The sequence below is a fragment of the Furipterus horrens genome, unplaced genomic scaffold (assembly GCF_987537825.1).
Source record: "Furipterus horrens unplaced genomic scaffold, mFurHor1.1.pri manual_scaffold_5, whole genome shotgun sequence".
NCBI classification, from domain to species: Eukaryota; Metazoa; Chordata; class Mammalia; order Chiroptera; family Furipteridae; genus Furipterus; species Furipterus horrens.
In genome coordinates this window covers 191,364,375-191,380,572 of record NW_028327175.1, presented here as the reverse complement: position 1 = coordinate 191,380,572, position 16,198 = coordinate 191,364,375, and the positions used below count along the sequence as shown (strand labels likewise).

Genomic DNA, 16,198 nt, shown 5'->3' with positions numbered 1-16,198 from the left:
TGACCCTGAAATGGTTCACCTGCCCGTGTTTGGCCCTGCTGCCCTTTCTGCTTGGAAGCCAGCACGCACTCCACCGCCTGTCACCGGTTCTCACTCAGGTTTTAAGACTCGGCTCAGCCTTCACCTCTTCTAGGAAGAAGACTTACGGGGCTCCTCCAGCCTGGTTCAGGGCCCTCCGCTGGGCTTCCAGAATCCCTTGTGCTTCCGTCCGGTGTGGTCACTGTTCACTTGTCTGCGTACTCCATAGGCAGCCTGGCACTTGCTATGAACACCAGGAGAGTCTGAGGAGCAGCAGACCTAGATTTAGTGCCTGCTCTGTTCCTTTTCAGCTGTGTGGCTTTGGGCGAGTTGTTTCCCCTCTGGAAACCTCAGGTTCTTCAAATCATATGCTAAAAATAATAATCACCTCCACATCACAGGCGTATCGGGAAAATGAAAGGCATTGCATGTACAACCCTTAGCACCATGCCTGGTTTGTGGGGAGGGCTCCCTGGATGTTAGCTGCTAATAATAACAAAGAAAAATATTTCTAAGACTAGTAGGGCAAAGGTCTCCAAACATCAGAGCTAAATCTGCTGTTCCAAGAATTAAGAAGTCTCTTGGAAAACAGCAGTAAGAACAACAATCTCCCTCAACTGTTCCTTCAAGGAACTTGGGGAAGACTTGTTGAAAAACCAGGGGTCCTGCACAAACCATGATTGAGATTTAAAAGTGAAAATTGAAAAGTTTACAGGAAAACCTGAATTTCCTTCCGGGGCGGGGGGCGATGGGGAGGGGTTGGGCAAATTGAGACACTGGAGGGGCATATGGCAAAAGATGGAGAGAATGTGGCGTTTGGTGGCAGCGGTGTGGGGTGGAGTTAGAGCCACGGCTGAGCTCTTATGGAATGTCACCCCGCGGGGCGGCCGGGTGCTGCGTCGCCCAGGAACCAGAGCTGCCGGACTGGTCGAGGCGGCACTAGAAATTCTAAGCCTTCTCAGGAGAGCCTGGGACGCTGGCGCCTGGGGAACCCGGGCTCTGGTAGAAGGCTTTGCGTAGACGTTTCACAAACCCTCGTGCGTGCGAGACAGCGGCTGCCCAGAGAGGCTGCAAGAGGGTGGGAACGATTCGCAAAGAACTGGGGCAGGCGCGGGGGCAGGGCTCGGTTGTCCCCACCTTTCCCCCTTGCCTCCCCTCGAAGAAGATCAAGGGCAAAAGCGCGCTGTCCCGGAGATCAAGCAGGAGGCGCTCCAGGCACATCTCCGCCTCCCGGTTCAGCCTCAGTCTCCTCCTCCGGCCAGTGGGTAGGCATCCCTGCAGCTGGAAGAACAGCTCTAGTAGGCCTGCCCGAGCCGGCCGCTCCCAGGAGCCTCCCCTAGGGTGTGGGCACGTCCCGGTCTAGTTCCCTCCCGCCGCCGCAGGGGCCCGAACGTGAAGGCGCTGCCGAGCGGCTAGAAGGGGAGCGAGGCCGGGTGCGCACGGTCTTGCGCGCTTAAGGTCCTCCAGGGTCGGTGGCGGAGTTCCCCGGCGGGGGTGGCAAGCTGGGTGGGGACTAGGTCCTAGGGCCCGGAGCGCAGCAGCCGCTCCTGGAGGTCCGGAGGCGAACGTGACATCACGGGGAGGGGCCAGCGCTGCGCCCCCGGCGCGGAGCTGTGCGCTGAGAGCGCAGCGCCGGAGCTGAGCTGCAAGGAGCGCACGCCGAGGCCCCGATGGAGCGGTACAAAGGTAAGGGCACAGGTCCTCCGCCGCCCCGCACAGCGCCCAGGAGAGTTAGGGATGGCGCGGCCGTCACTGAGTGCGCCTCACGTCCCTCCGGGACTCAGGTGAGCAGAGCAGCCTGCCCCCTCTCAGCCCGGACCAGGACCGAAGCCCGGGGCCACAGCTTCGTCGCGGGCGAGTAAGTGGGCTCCTAGGTGGCGGCTGCGGCCCTGGCCCTTTGATCTTCCCAAGGCGCGCAGGGCTGGGGTCGGCGTGGCGGAGCCTCTCACCTGTGGAGGAGAGACTGTGCGCTTCGCGACCCACTCCCCAAGCCCGGGCCGACCCGGAACGTTGCTGGAGCCCGAGGAGGCCCGGAGTGAGGTCGGAATCGTGAGGGGTGACTTCGGGGCAAAGGGGCGAGTTGTTGGATCCTCTCGCCCGGGCGCCGGTGGGAGTGGAAGGCTTTCTGCAGACGCCGGGAAAGAGCCTGCGCGGGGATGCGCTTTGGCGGGGGGGGTTGGGCGCGCAGCCCCACTCCCACCTAGGCCAGCCCTCCCCCCAATTGCCCCTCCGCTCCTGTAACCGTCTCTCTCTGAGCCCTTCTCTCCCCCGCCCCACCCTTCCAAGAGGGGAGGGGTGCAAGGATTGGAGAACCGAACCGCGTGCCCGGCAGGTGGAGCGCGTGGAAGCGTCGGGGACCCAGCTTAGCCTCGTGAGCAGTCGGGCCGGGGATCCTGGTCAAGTCCTGGTGGGCGGGCCGGCTCGGGTTATGTCCGGTGCCCAGCTCGCACCCGTATTCTGAGCCCGGGGGCTGGAGTCTGGAAGCCTCGCATTGCAGACCTTTTGGAAAAGTAGTTTAAAGAGCTGCCCCTCAAACAGGACGCTGCAGGCACTGTCTGCCCACCCACCCCTTTCTTTTGGGAAAGCCTCTTGCACTTTTCTCGGCCTGGACTCGTCTCTGCCAAACCTGACAAAAGAAATACTGTTACTATATTTATTTTCTCTGGGGAGAGAGAAAGGCGAATGCTCAGATTCCCAAGGAATTTCACTCTCGGTAGTTTCTGTTTTCAGAAACTGACAGTAAGGAACTTTGAGGGATCGGCTTTAGTCCCCGAAACTAGCCGTGTCTCTTGATTTTCCCGTTGCTTTTTCTCATCTGAGTCACCTGGTTACAGCTGAAGGCGAAAGACTATATTCCAGACAGGGTCTGGCAAGTAGAGGAAAGGGCTTTGCCTAGAACAGGGCAGCTCGCTGGGGTTACAGGGTTAAATTAGTTGGCAACCTTCTGTTTCTTTCTGTGAACCCTCCCTGGAGCTTCTAAACCGGTGGGGGTTCTGTCTCAAATTCTGCCGAGATCACATCAGTTTTGTGCCTGAATGACTGAATGCGCCCTTAGTCTCAGAGCCCTGGAGTAAGCCACGGTCCCCCTCTTCTTATAAAATGGCAGTTGGCCACTCCCTGCCCCATTCTGCCCACTCCGCCTGTCTGCCCACTCCGCCTGCCCTTCGGGAGGAACCCTTACAGGGAATGCAGGACCTGAGTTGCCCCCTGATGGGACGTGTTGGCCTCTGGTGTTCCTTTTAGCTCAGGTGCTGCCACCCCTGAATTGTGTTAGCCCCAGGTTAGGCCCAGGTTGCAAACTACTTTCTCAAATCTTTCTTAGTTAGGGCAAACTTGGGGTCTTCTTTCCAAAGGCCCAGTATTATCAGAAGGTTTTTGTATTAATAGTTTTTTACGTGGCTCTTGACCCTCTTGAGAACTTACAGTCCTCCTACCCTGGAAGTTAGGGGCATTTTGCCAATGAAAGGAAACTTGTTTCCAGCGCAGAGTGTTGATGTTTTGGGTAACACATGGGTCTGCCTCATCGTTTTTGCAATAAATCAGACAGAGTGATAAGTAGAAATATATCTGAGGATTATCTGAATTGCAGAGGCTCATCCAGTTCATCTTTTAGTGTTGGACTCTGGAGAAAAATCAAGTCTCCCTGGTGGTGAATGCTACCAGTGTGTTTACTATACCTTTCAGCTGAGGAATTTGGGGATTCCCCCAAACCTCCTTGTACAATTCCCCTTTCTCTTGAGAAGCAGATGAGTTGTGCTCTGAACACTCACTGAATTAAAATGTTGGTCTGTGCAAAAGAAAACACGTTGGGCCTAATCTTCAACTAATGGGCCCGGCTCTATCTAGAATCTTAGTCTCCTCTTGTGTATCAGAGGTTGAGGCCCTGCCCCTTCTCAAGGTAAGATTGAGTAATTATGGGATGACCAGGTTTAGTGGTTTTAACAACAAAGTTAAATAAAAAAGCAAGATCTACTTTTGCTCTCAGACATATGTAAGAAGAATTCTTATTTGTAATGATATTTTTAAAATTTGTGATTTAAGCACTTCATTCTGTGTTTCTAAATTCCCAAATTTGAGCTCTCCCCTCTCCTATGTAAGTAGAATGCCTCATCACTGCCTCCGGATTCTCCAGATGTTTTCTCTGATGTGTAAATCTGATCAAGCATGTAGGAGAAATTATTTTCCATGTTCCCCAGATTGTTACATGTTGTACACCCTCCAAAACTAGCCTATCCTTTGTAGGCTCCTCCTTGAGTTCCCATTGTTTTGTAGGATGGCAAAGAGGTGTCTGGAGCTCAGGAATACTGGGGCTATCACTCTATGTCTAGTGCAGAAATATTTCCAGACTTTGTCACCATTCTTTCTAAGCTATTCTGCTAGACAGCCATGGCTTCTCAAGCGAAAACAAGGGTGGGGTGTCTTCCCAGAGAGATGGTGCTTTTATGAGAGTTGTCATTAAAAGTGATGGTAGCGTTGCTGTGTCTTGTATGTGAATCTCTTTAGTGTTGTATAAGCAGTGCTAAGTCCTCCAGGGAGCCTTGGAAAGGTTCCTCTCCTTGGATGTTTACATATCGGTGACCCGCCTAAGGTCATCCTTGCATGGCTGCCTGAGCCCATTGGCTGAACTCACCATGTGGTCAAGGATTCTGGTTCCTACTGCTCTTCCAGCTGGTGTGTGTGACTAGGGCCAAAAGTGACTGACCTACTGTGGCTTGCACTTGGAATGTGCAGGCCAAAGCTTCCTGAGATTGCATCACACTTGGACCCAAACAGGCACAGTGGAGACAGTCGCTTTGTCATTGGATCACGGTGGTGGCAAGTAGAACTGTTCTCCTGTGTGATTTTTGTTCGTCTGCTGGTTCACCTGACTCGCAGGAGAGGGCCCTTTTTAGGGTCCTGTCAGGTAGAGGGGAGCTGTGAAGAAGAGGCAAGCCAGCAAAAATACTCGAAAGCTTATATGGGACCCCTGAAATCTGCAGCCAGGAAGGGCTAAAAAAGAAAGACTAATTAAAAGAGATGGGCTGGTTCCTAATATCATTTTACTTTCAAAGAAATCCTCTGTTCTATTTCCATGCGTAGGAGCCCAGGTTTTTCCCTGTAGAAGTTCTAGTGGTGCTTAACCTTAGCCACACCTGGGACTCATCAGGGGTGCTATACACAACAAGGATGTATAGGCTGCAGCTGAGACATTCTGAGTTAATTGGTCGAAGGGTGTGACTTAGGTGTTGCCCTTCTTAGAGGTGACCAGGTGATTGTAATGTTTAGTCAAAGGTGAGAACTATTTAACAACAAAAAAAAAAAGATAAGTAGTTACACACCTCCTCTCCTGGTGTGCTTCAACCAAATCTTGTGATACCTGCAGAAATCGAATGTAATTCACCTTAAGCTGTTATAGGCTTTACAAGGCTGTGGGAACAGCTTGAAAACAATCTCAAATGTAATGCTTCAGAATCCTAAGCTCAGGGTTTGCTCCTGGTTGTACTTGACCTTGAGCCCTTCTGACTTTGAAGCTCTGTGTGGGAGTACTTGATGCTTTGGCAGTGGAATAGCCTGAAACAGAAATATGGAGAGCTCACCTTCGGTGCTGAATGACCAGGCAGGGTAGGTAGGGTTCTGCTTTTTGACCTTCCCCTCTTCTGAAGGGGCAGGAGCTCTGGGAACTGGGCTGGTTCCCAGCACAATTAAAGGGCCAGGAGGGGCCAAGGAGCTTCAAAGCTTAGGAAGCGGTGCCAGTTTTCTTCCAAATCCCTTTAATGGTGGGAAATGTTTCTCTAAAGACTTTGTCATTCAGAGAAGGGCGACTTTTCCCCAAGCCAAAGGAGGATGACAAGTCTGCCCAGAGCCCAGGCTGCGGGGGGTGGGGGGGGTGGGGTGTGTGTGTGCATGTGGAGCAATCACAGTGCAATGAAGAAAACCGGGGCTTAGGAACCAGGAGACCCCTGTGTTCTGTTTCCTTGGGCCAGTCACTGAGCTCCCCAGGCCTCAGTTTCCCCATCTAGAAAACAGCCTTCAGTGTTTGCCTGTTTGACTTCCTGAGCACTCAAGGCTGGTTGCTCTGTGGTCACTGAGGAATCTTCGGTGGGGAGGAGGCTGCCTTGAGGAGGAGAGGGAAATGAGGGAGGGAATGTGGGTAGCCCAATGAAGGTCAGTTTGCAATTGTGATTCTCATTAATAAAACTAATTTCCTGTTGAGAGCAGAGAGCAGCGGACTTAGTGGGAAAGGGAATGCCACCGGCCAGGTTAGGAATTTTGTATAGAGGTGTCTCCAGAGATTTTTAGGGAGGCCAGAGCCACCTTTTGAAACACTCTTGTTTGAGAGACAGATCAACTGAGGCCTAAGGAGATCAGGGAAGAACTCAGAAAGTCAGGAACAGGATATAATATCCTTGAAATTTGAGTTTTAAAGGGTAGCATTCCTAATAACAGCAGGGTTTATTTAGAAAGAAGTACTCAAAGCCATTTCAGGCCCATTCCTTATCTCTTCAATCTTCAGGACTGAGTCCACATTGCCTCTTCTTCCCTGAAGCCTCCCCTGCATTTCCCTGTGTTCTCTCACTATTTTAGGGATAGCTTTATCCATGCCTGTCACATCGTAGGTACTCAACAAGTATCTGTTGAATTAATGTCACATTGTCTTATATGTATACGTGTCTGTTTTCCCTGTTAGACTGAGCTCCATCAAGGCAGGGATCTTGTCTTTCTCCTCCCTGTGTCCCTCCCCGCAGCCCCGGGGCCACGACTGGGGAAGGAAGGCATTACAGGCAGTGGTACCAGGTACCCTCCCATGCTCTGGCACTCGAGAGCAGAGGGACATGAAGTCCAATCTCAAAGCCACATGCAGAAGTGGAGATGCAAGCTTGCAGTAGCCGCCCTCTGCTTTCCCAACTTGAGCCTTATTTCTGTCTGTTCCAGCACAGGGGTGTTGCTGTCTGCTGGTACAGAGAAGGATCCTGCAGGTTTCTGCTTGTGAGTATGAGCCTGCCTGTGCCCTCTGCAGCAGTGCACCTGGCCGCCAGGGCTCCCGAGGGCACAGACCTGGCTGTGCCCCTGCTCTGGGTGGAAAGCTGAGGGACCTCATGGAGCTGGGTGCTGGCCTGGGCACTCGGGGCTCAGGGTTCTAATCCAGCCTTTGCCACTAACTCGCTGTGCGACCTTGGGCAAGTCAATTGATGTCTCTGGGTTTGTTTTCTCCTCTGTACCCGTGAGGATAATGATTACTAACCTTCACTGGCTGCTTAGTGGAATACCTTCCAAGAGCTACTGATGCACACTTTGTGAAAAGACAACGCTCAGTTAATTCAGGGAAGCAGGTTCTGAAAGCTCTGTGACACGGTTCTGACGGTACCCATTTCTGCCTTGGGGGTTGGTGGCCTCACAGGTAGCTTGGGCACCAGCCATGGCCATCCCGTCATTTTCAAAGCTACTAGGAGCTCTCAGTGGGGGATGCTCAGCCTGGTCCCAGACAGCCCAGCTTCGCAGAGAGCATCCGCCTGTTATTCCCCTTGCGCTCGCTGCCAGCTGGGGAGGAGATGGGCGAGGAAGTGCTCGGTCTCAGGCCTTATGTGTGGACCCCCATCCTGGCTGGCCCTGCCTGACTTTCCTCTGATGCCCCAGGAAGTTTATGTAGGAGGGGATCTTGACAGTCTAACAAGAACTTCAGGTTCCTTAATTTTCTATCACTTGGCCCTTACCTTTTCCCTAGTCCGTCTCAAAACAAGCTAACCCAAAACCCCATTGAGAGGGAGGAGTAGGAAGAACATATAGGAACAGTGGGAGCCTCACCAGACTGGTGTAAAAGCAGAAGGGACCCGGGGTCTCCGTGGGTGTTAAATATTAGGGAGGAGTGGGGAGGGGGTCAGCAGGAACAGAAGCTCTGCTGTTTCCTAAGCAGACCCCCGAGGTCTCACTTCCCTGAGCCTCTCCCAGGGACTTCAAAGACAGCTACAGGCCTGGTGGAGTGCGGTGGTGAGCTCTGTACGGGGGCCCGGCCCCAGCTGAGTGCATATCAGCCTGTGCTGGAGATTCAGCCGAGAACGGAGAGTCAGCTGTGAGCTCAGCCAGAGCCACCTGCTGCTCCCCAGGAGGAATCTTAGAGGCAGCCTCTCCGAGGTGGGTAGCTGACCATTCTGGTTTGCCCAGGACATCACCCGGTTTTCCCACAGACAGTCCAGCGTCCCAGGAAACCTCTTAGTCCCGGGCAGAGATGGTTGGCCACCGCACTGCCAGGCCTCCATTTTATTGAACGCCCCTGGATCAAGAATTTGGTTTCTCCATAGCAAAGGGGAACTGGAGCCAATCATGTAGTCTCTTTGACAAAAAAGCAAAAAGTCCAAGACTAGACACCAACAGTTGGTAACTAACCATGAGTGATAGACACCAGTATGTTGTGACCAAAAAGCCAGACTCAAAAGTCCACACACTGCATGATTCCATTTATGTGACTTTTTGGGGAAAGCCAAACATAGGTAAGTGGTGGCTAAGGCTGAGTCTGGAGGAAGGGGTTAGTCACAGATGAGCAGGAGGGAGATTTCTGGAAATATAGAAATCTTTATTTATCTAATCTTCATGGTGGTAGTGGTCACAGAGCCCCAGGTATTTCTGAAAACTCAGAGCTGTGCTGCTAACAGGGCTCCCCCCCCACCCCCCCATGTGTAAATTACACCTCCAGAAAGCTGGGTTTAAAACAAATTGTAGTAGTTGGTGATGCTGTGGTTGAAGGTAAAGACTCCATCAAGCACATGGGTGGCCATCACAGGCTGTAAACAGGGCCTGAGGCCTTGGTGTGGTCATGCCTGCAGCGATCTGGAGGTGCGGCAGAAGAGGGTAAAGAATTTAGGTACAAAACAAGAAGACTGACTGCTTGGTGGCACCTTAAATGCAGAGACTTTTTTGTTAGGCACAACTGGGGTGATGGGGGGAGCTCTGAATCGACTTAAAGGACAGTTCTCTTAGGACCCAGGCAGCTGACAAGCCCAGGAAGGTCACAGCACACTGAAGCCTTAGCTCCAGTCCCTACCCTGGGAACTCTGCTTCTTCACACACATGGATCTAATGTATTGACTTTGGCATCCTGTTCTGCAAAAAAATTTTTTTTCTCGCCAATGAAGTTATTGAATTGAAATTGAGTACCCAAGTCTGCACCATAATTTTTCCTGGCTGACTTTTTGTGTTTGGCAGTCCTGCTTGTCTATGATAGCTAGCTAGGGTTGATTGTGAGAGGGAGGAAGCCATCCTTTAGCAAAATAATGCACCTGGTACCACGTGGCTGGGGGTTCGGCCCTCCTGTTTCCAGGCAGGGGAAGCCTCATGCTGTGAGGGCAGAGTCATTCAGCCTGGCTGGAGCAATCTAGCATGTGGGACGTGGAATCCCAAGAAAATGAAAAGGCATCAGGCTGGTGGTCCCACTGGAATCTGAAGATCCCAGTGATTTCCATTAAAAAAAAAAAAAAATCTTCCCCCTGTGGAATTGGCTTGCCTTTCAGGTGGACTGTGTTCAGCTCAGTGACTCAGGATGCTGGGTTTGTCTTCCTATCTTCCTTCAGTACAGCTTGTTAAAAGGCCGCAGACCTTCCGTGCATGAGGGCCATATGGGTCCGTATCGCTTTCCGCCATGAATGACGCAGAATTTCACAGGGGCAACTCTTCTGAACTGCGAGTAAATCCAGGTCGCTCGTCACTCACCAAGGCAGGTCTCTTTCCCCCCTTCTTGGGGTGTTCAGGAAGATTTGCAGCGTAGTGTTGTAGCTGGTACAGCCCTTAGTTCTAACAGTCTTCACTTTGTGCAGGGAATATTGGGGTGGGAGGGGAGGCAAGAAATATATATATTTGTGCATATTTGAAGTGCAGTTCTCTGATGCTCGGCCTGGCTTGTGGATGGTCCGCCGAGGAAGGGCCAGGTTTGGGGCGGCCCAAAGGCCCACTTCCCATTGAAGAGCAAGGACGGGAGGGCTGCAGAGGCGACAGTGAGAGGACCCGGGTGGGGAAATTTCAGATCCTTGTGTACCTGGATGCCAGAGTGTGGCCACCATCTCCCCAGGGCCACCTTGGCACGCTGGCATCCTTTGGGGTCCGGGGACTGTCTTAGTCTTCCTGTTACACCAACAAGCGGGGCGGGACCCCTCTCATTTCCTTCCATCCTCCACCTCCTTTTTCCTCCCCCAGTTTTTACACAACAGGACTAATTCATGTCCCCAGATGGGGGGGAGAAAGAAAAGATTGTGCTGAATGAGCTTATTGTTTGGAGATTTCACTGACTTCTTTTATTTAATACCCACAGTCCTAGAGCATATTGAGCTGATTTACTAAAATTCAAATATGGTCCTTTTGGAAGGAACTCTGCCCGGGTGCTCAGTGTCGCTGGCGTCGGGCTGGAACCTAAATGGAGAATTTGCTTGGTGCATCTCATCTCCGTGTTTATAGTGTTGAGTCTTCTTGGGGACAGATATTCTCAGTTACAATCCCAGACTGTTATGAGCTTGAGTTGGTCACCACCCCACTGCCCTTTGCATCAGCAGGCCTTTTGCGGAATCCCCTTCTAGCCATTTTTTGAAGTAAAGGTGGGCACTAGCACCACGGTACCATGGTTAACAGTACCATGGTAACCGGTACCACGGTTAACAGAGATGAGTGTCAGCCTCACACCTCCGCATGATGGTCTCATGCGTCATGGCTGGTTCATGACAGGCATGGCCGAGTTGGGTTGTGTGGCCTTTAGCATGTTTTAGAGATGGGTGGTCTCTGCAGTCAATGTTGCTGCGACTGTGGCTGAGGATCATGGTGTGTCTGATGGTCGAGTGTGGTTGTCTGGATGGCTGTGACAACTCCAGGTGTCTGGAGCCCTTGGGGATCTCCTGAGCGAGACCTGCAGGCCCTTGAGCTGGGAGAGGGTGCCTGTCTCACTGGAGACAGTGAGGGCCTGTCTGGTTAAGTAGGTAACATCGCAGATGCCCTGGAAGTTAGCCTGGGGCAAATGTGAGGGGTGGCGGACAAAACCGTCACTCAGGGTGAGTGCGCTAGGGGCACCCAGGGTCCTACTTGCTGCTGCTGTGCAGAGTTCTCCTTCCTCCTCCTCCTCCCTGCTCCTGCTCTTTCATTCACTTATCCTTCCCTCTTGAATTTCTCCCACTTTCTCTTTTTTTTTTTTTCCTGCCAATTCTGGTCATGTTTCCTGGCACTTGAATCCAGAAAAGGGCTCCCCCCGAGAACCTGAGGCCAGAAAAACCCAGAGAGAGAGTCTCCCCTTGACCCTAGCTCCCTGGTGGCCCTCACTCTCGTGTCTAATAGCTGTGGCTTGCATCCCAGGCTCCCCCAGAAGGAGCTGATGACTTCAGAGCCAGGGTGGGGACATGGGGCTTTCTCTCAGTCAGACGAAGAGCATCTCATTCCCTCCTGGAAGAGGAGGCCTGAGAGAAAATCCATTTGGCGTGAGCTCTGCTGCTTCATTGGGCCCTAGAAAGGGTCACTGCACATGGCCTGCTGCACAGAAGGCCACCTTCCCCTGCCCCCAGGGCCCATGTCATTTGTCACCCTGGGTCCTTGTCCGCCATCCTAGCTGGCCCAGAGCAGGATAGTGTCACAGCGACCAGGATTCCTGGGAGAGAGTTCTCCTCCCCTCTCTGTGGGTCCCTGCGCAGCCCTGTTCCCTGCAGTCCCGGCTCTGTGTGGGGCTCCTCCTGGGAAGGGTCAGGGGAGGGCCTGGCAGCCGCACACGGGGAGCATGAGAACGCGCCACAGTTTGGATACAAGTTCCAAACATGGAGGCTCAGCGTGGACTAAAATAAGTTTTCCCATTGACCTCCTGGCCCCTCCGTGGGCCGGCGTCCATCCCCCGCCCATCTGATGTGGGTTTGGTGCGTGTAACTGTAAACAGTTCAGGCTGTGCGCAAACCTCCTCCAAGAGTTCTGGGATCCAGGTGTCGCGCCCGGCTCGCCACGCACTGTTTCCCTCGAGAGGGGGAGAGGCCGGTGTGTCCTCAGAGGGAGAAGCCAGGCTGTTGCTTTAGAGATCAGATCCTTCTGAAGCATGACTACCTCCCGCGCCCGCACCTGCAGGTCCCCACTCAGGGCTGGTGGAGACCGGGGAGGCTGTGATTCATTAGTGAGTCTCATAGCGTGGGGTGGCGGGCTGGGGGTTGCTTCTCTGACCCCCGAGGCAGGGCCCCAAGGCTCTCGAGTGTGCAAGAAGGCACTGGGATGTTGCTGTTGACGCCAGGAACAGACTAGCAGCCGCCTTCTCCGCGTGAGAATGTGGGACCCACCAGGCCGGGCTCTGGTCCGTTCCGGCCTCCGCAGCAAGACTGCTGACTCGGGCAGCGGCTGGCAGGCCCGAGCCTCTGTCATCAGCAGGAGGCCTCCAGCGTGGCGCAGCGGCTTCGGGCAGTCGCCTCCCTTTCCCTAGCAGTGCAGGAGGGAGTCATCTCCCAAAAGTGGCCACAGGGATTGTATGGGAAATGCCTTCAGTAGTTTGGAGGGATATGGGGGGCACAGATCTTTGGGGGGGTCTGGCGTCCTCCCCTTTTTGCCTCCTTGCAGCCGTAAACACACCTAGCTGGTGGGGCATGATGAAGGGGGAAGAAGCGAATAAATACGTGCAGGTACCGGGCATGATTGGGCCACGCGGGCGTGTGTGCGCATGTGCTGGAGGCGAGCAGGTGTCAGCCCCTCTTCTTAAAATGTACTGAAGCCGTTTACCTAGTGCCCTTAAAGGACAGAATTGCTGTCCTACGACAATTAATTTTTCTGCCCTGGGGAGGCTGAGGCAGCTCAGAAGAAGAAAGTGGAAGTGCCCAGGTCCTGAGATTGTTGGTGGAGCGGAGTGACTTACAGATTGGCAGCTTATCTGCTTTGGCACCTGAAGTCTAACCCCCTCACTGCACCTTGCACAGCGACCCCCACCCCGTGCCTGCCTCCTTGGCCGCCTTGTGTCTGTGCATATAGGTTTCTGCTCTTGCTGGGAATCACAAAGGTAATCGCAGAGCTTGGAGCAAAATGTCTTCTCCAAATGGCTTTTTTCCCCTTTGAAAGCATGACCATTATTGAGTGTGAAAATGGGCTAGCATCGGGAGGAAACTGCTGGTGGGGTCTTGGGTAAGATTCCACGACGTCACTACTGACTTTAGTTGGTACGTTTCCAGCGCCAGCACACTTGGCAGTTGGGAGGCTTTGTGGCCGAGGACTTTGAAACAGGCAGGAGCAGCAGCAGCAGCAGCAGCAGCGTCCAGCTGAGACCAGGAAGGGAAGGCGTCATTTCACTCAGGACAGGGCACAGCTGTCCGATGGATGTCTCTCATCCACCTGGGTCGCTTAACTTGCACGCTCATACACCCTTCTCTTTCTAGAACAGTCTGTGGGTTTCTCTAAGACTTCAGTATATTATTACTGTCGCTTAGGTGAGCCCAGATTTCTGAAGACCCTGAACAAGGCCCTCTTCCCGGAGTGTCGGTGATTCCCAGGGCAGCTCACCAGAGCTGTGGGAAGGGCGAGGGACAGTTTGAGCTCCTTCTGTACATGGCCTGTCCCTCACTTCCATCTGCACCCCAACTACACTGGATCCCTGTGTTTTCCCAAACTGGGCTTTTGCATATACTGTTCAGTTGACCTGGAATGCTCTCCCCCCTCAGGGCTGCCTGCCGCACTCATTTGTCAAGGCTTACTCAGCCTTGACACCTTGACCCCTGGAGCCTTTAACCCTTCACTCTACCTTGCACAGCCCTCCATGGTCATGGGCATTGTGTCCGTGGTATTGGTGATGGAAAGTCTATGTTCTTGGCAGGCTGTGAGCTCTTTAAGAGTCAAAAGCCATTATTCCTTTTTGTGGGCACAGCCCCTGTCCTCATGCCATTGTGTGATTGAGAAATGGTTGCTGTCCTCAAGTTTTCTCCGAGTTTGATTACAGCAAAGTTAGCGGCTCTCTGTTCACGAGTGGACACCCGGGCCAAGTTACAGGCAGCTGTCAAACAGGAGACCTAAAGCCTTCAGTGGTTAACATTGAGAATATGCAAGGAACTCCTGCAAATCAACCAGAAAGGAGGATGAAAAAAGGATATGCATGGAGTTTATGGGTGAAGGAACCCCCCAAAAGCTAATGAGCCCCTGAAGAAATGCTGGGGCTCCTTTAGTTTTTTAAAAAAGATTTTATCTATCTAATTTTTAGAGAAAGGGGAAGGGAAGGAGAGAGGGAGAGGAACATCGAACAGTTGCCTCTTGAGGACCTGGCCCCCACAGCCCAGGCATGTGCCCTGACTGGGAATCAAACCAGCAACTTTTTGGTTTATGGGATGATGCCCAACCCACTGAGCCACACCAGTCAGGGTACTGGGCTCCTTTAGTCATCAGAGACAAGCCAACGCAAGCCACCAGCCAGTCAGCTGAGAGAAGCGAGAGGCTACGGGATGCCAGGTATTCTGAGAACATGCAGAAGTGTCTGCACGGGCCCACATGGGGTGGGTTCAAGCATGATCCTCTCAGCACTGTCTGCGAGGGTGGGAAGCAGTCCAGTGTCACCTGAGGGGGTGAGCAGTTGAATTGCTGCAGCGGATGCACATCCTGGAGAATTACGCAACGGTAAGAAGCAATGACTTAGATGTCATCCAGCAACATGGATGGCTCTTTACGACAGAGGACCAACTGGAGGCAGGAAGCAGAATAGGACATTTGATAACAACCTTGACAGCCGTGACAAATTCATGAAGCTGTACACATTAAGCAGAAATGCAAATGGAAAGGTGCATGTTAGAAAGGTCATCTCTGCTGGGGGCAGGGAATGGGCTATGGGGATGAAGGGGAAATTATAAGAATTTGCTTACAGTCTGCTCTTTCTTTTTACCAAAAGCCCGCCAGCCTGACTTGCAGCAGAATCGGGCATAGTGAGGGCATAGTGAGGGCAGCAGAGGAAGCTGCAGTGGGAAGGTGGGGGTGGGGTGGGAACTTTCTCCTTGTCCCCTCTATGTGGGGAGTGTGTGTGGGGACCATTTTCCTTTTCATTCATTGCTGGGCTGCGCCAGACTCTTGGCCCATGTGGTTGTGATAATAGACCACCTTTATGTTTGCCTCCAATGCTTCTGTGTGGTTAGAGCTGTGGTGGTGATTAGCAGCCCACCCCCCTCATGAGGAGAGGGGATGCTCACGACCCACGCTCGGGTAAGCCTGGGTTGGGAGAGCTGGCATTTGGTAGTTGTGTATTTTCTCCGTCATGCCCAGCCACTCTGAGCGCCTGGAGTGCTCCGTGAGCCCACGCTGCTAAGTGCAGGTCATCGCCCAGAGCTGATGTCCACAGGTTTATTGTATTGAGTATAAGACATTGGAGTTGAATTTTATCAGTACCTGATTGGTTGGACACAGAGCTGCTACTCTGCACAAGTGAATTTTTGCTCCTCTCTACCCAGGAGATGGGAATGTTCACTCAAAATCCAGACGAGATAACTTGCTTCTCCCTACCTCCCCCACCACAGGTCTGCTTGAGCTGGACAGAGTTGGTCTCTAACATTTTTTGTTCCATCTCTATTTCTGTTTTAAATAATAGTTGTTTTGTTCTGTCATTCTCGTCATCTTCTAAGTGTTTTTGAGACGCAGAGGTGTGTCTGGTGAAGAGCCACTTGGACCAGGGAGGCCACCGCCTGCTTGTTTGCTCTGCCCAGTGTATGTTCTGCAAGGCTGCCTGGGCCCAGGAGGCAGGACCCAGAGTCTTGTGAGCGTGAGCAGAAGAGAGAACTCTTTGGGGATGTGGCTTAGCGGACGGGTAGCCATCCAACTGTGTAAAACTCAAGATTTTCAGAAAGTGGAAAAAACCCAAGGTTGGCGCTGCTGGTTTTCCCATTGTTCTTTCGGACGCACTGGAAGTCGCTTATTGACGTTTTTCTTGTAGCTGGTCTTCATTCGAACTGTCCATTTACTGCCAGTGTTTGGTTTTGCTCACATCTCTGCACCTGCATTCCCAGTTCCTGGTCCACTGAAATGTTTATGTTTCAGTGATGGGAACAATAAATATCTTTTTGTTTTCTTAAGTTCAAGTGTCCGCCCCAGAGTGCTTTCCAGTTCGAGGGGTTTGCAATTCGCTGATGTCTTAAAAAGTTGCTTTGCATGGGAGAATTTCCAGGGATGCACACAGTAGGCACTTCCCGAGCTTTACTTTGTGCCAGATGCTGTCTAGGTGCTGAGATAAATCTGGGCTTGGGATTCATGA

General features: G+C 52.5%; 1 protein-coding gene across 4 annotated transcripts in view; it reads left to right on the top strand.

Annotated features, from left to right (window-relative positions):
- The first annotated feature begins 1,407 nt into the window (after positions 1–1,407).
- The window catches only part of AFAP1L2 (actin filament associated protein 1 like 2), a 92,137-nt gene continuing 77,346 nt past the window's right edge, over positions 1,408–16,198 (top strand). For 2 of the 4 annotated variants that reach the window (XM_090278645.1, XM_090278642.1), the window contains exons 1-2: positions 1,408–1,704; positions 6,931–6,984. In XM_090278645.1, coding sequence (XP_090134771.1) covers positions 1,689–1,704; positions 6,931–6,984 — 70 coding nt within the window. In that variant the 5' untranslated portion in view covers positions 1,408–1,688. The remainder of the gene's footprint in view (positions 1,705–6,930; positions 6,985–16,198) is intronic. The other 2 variants (XM_090278644.1, XM_090278643.1) reach the window with 2 other exon arrangements.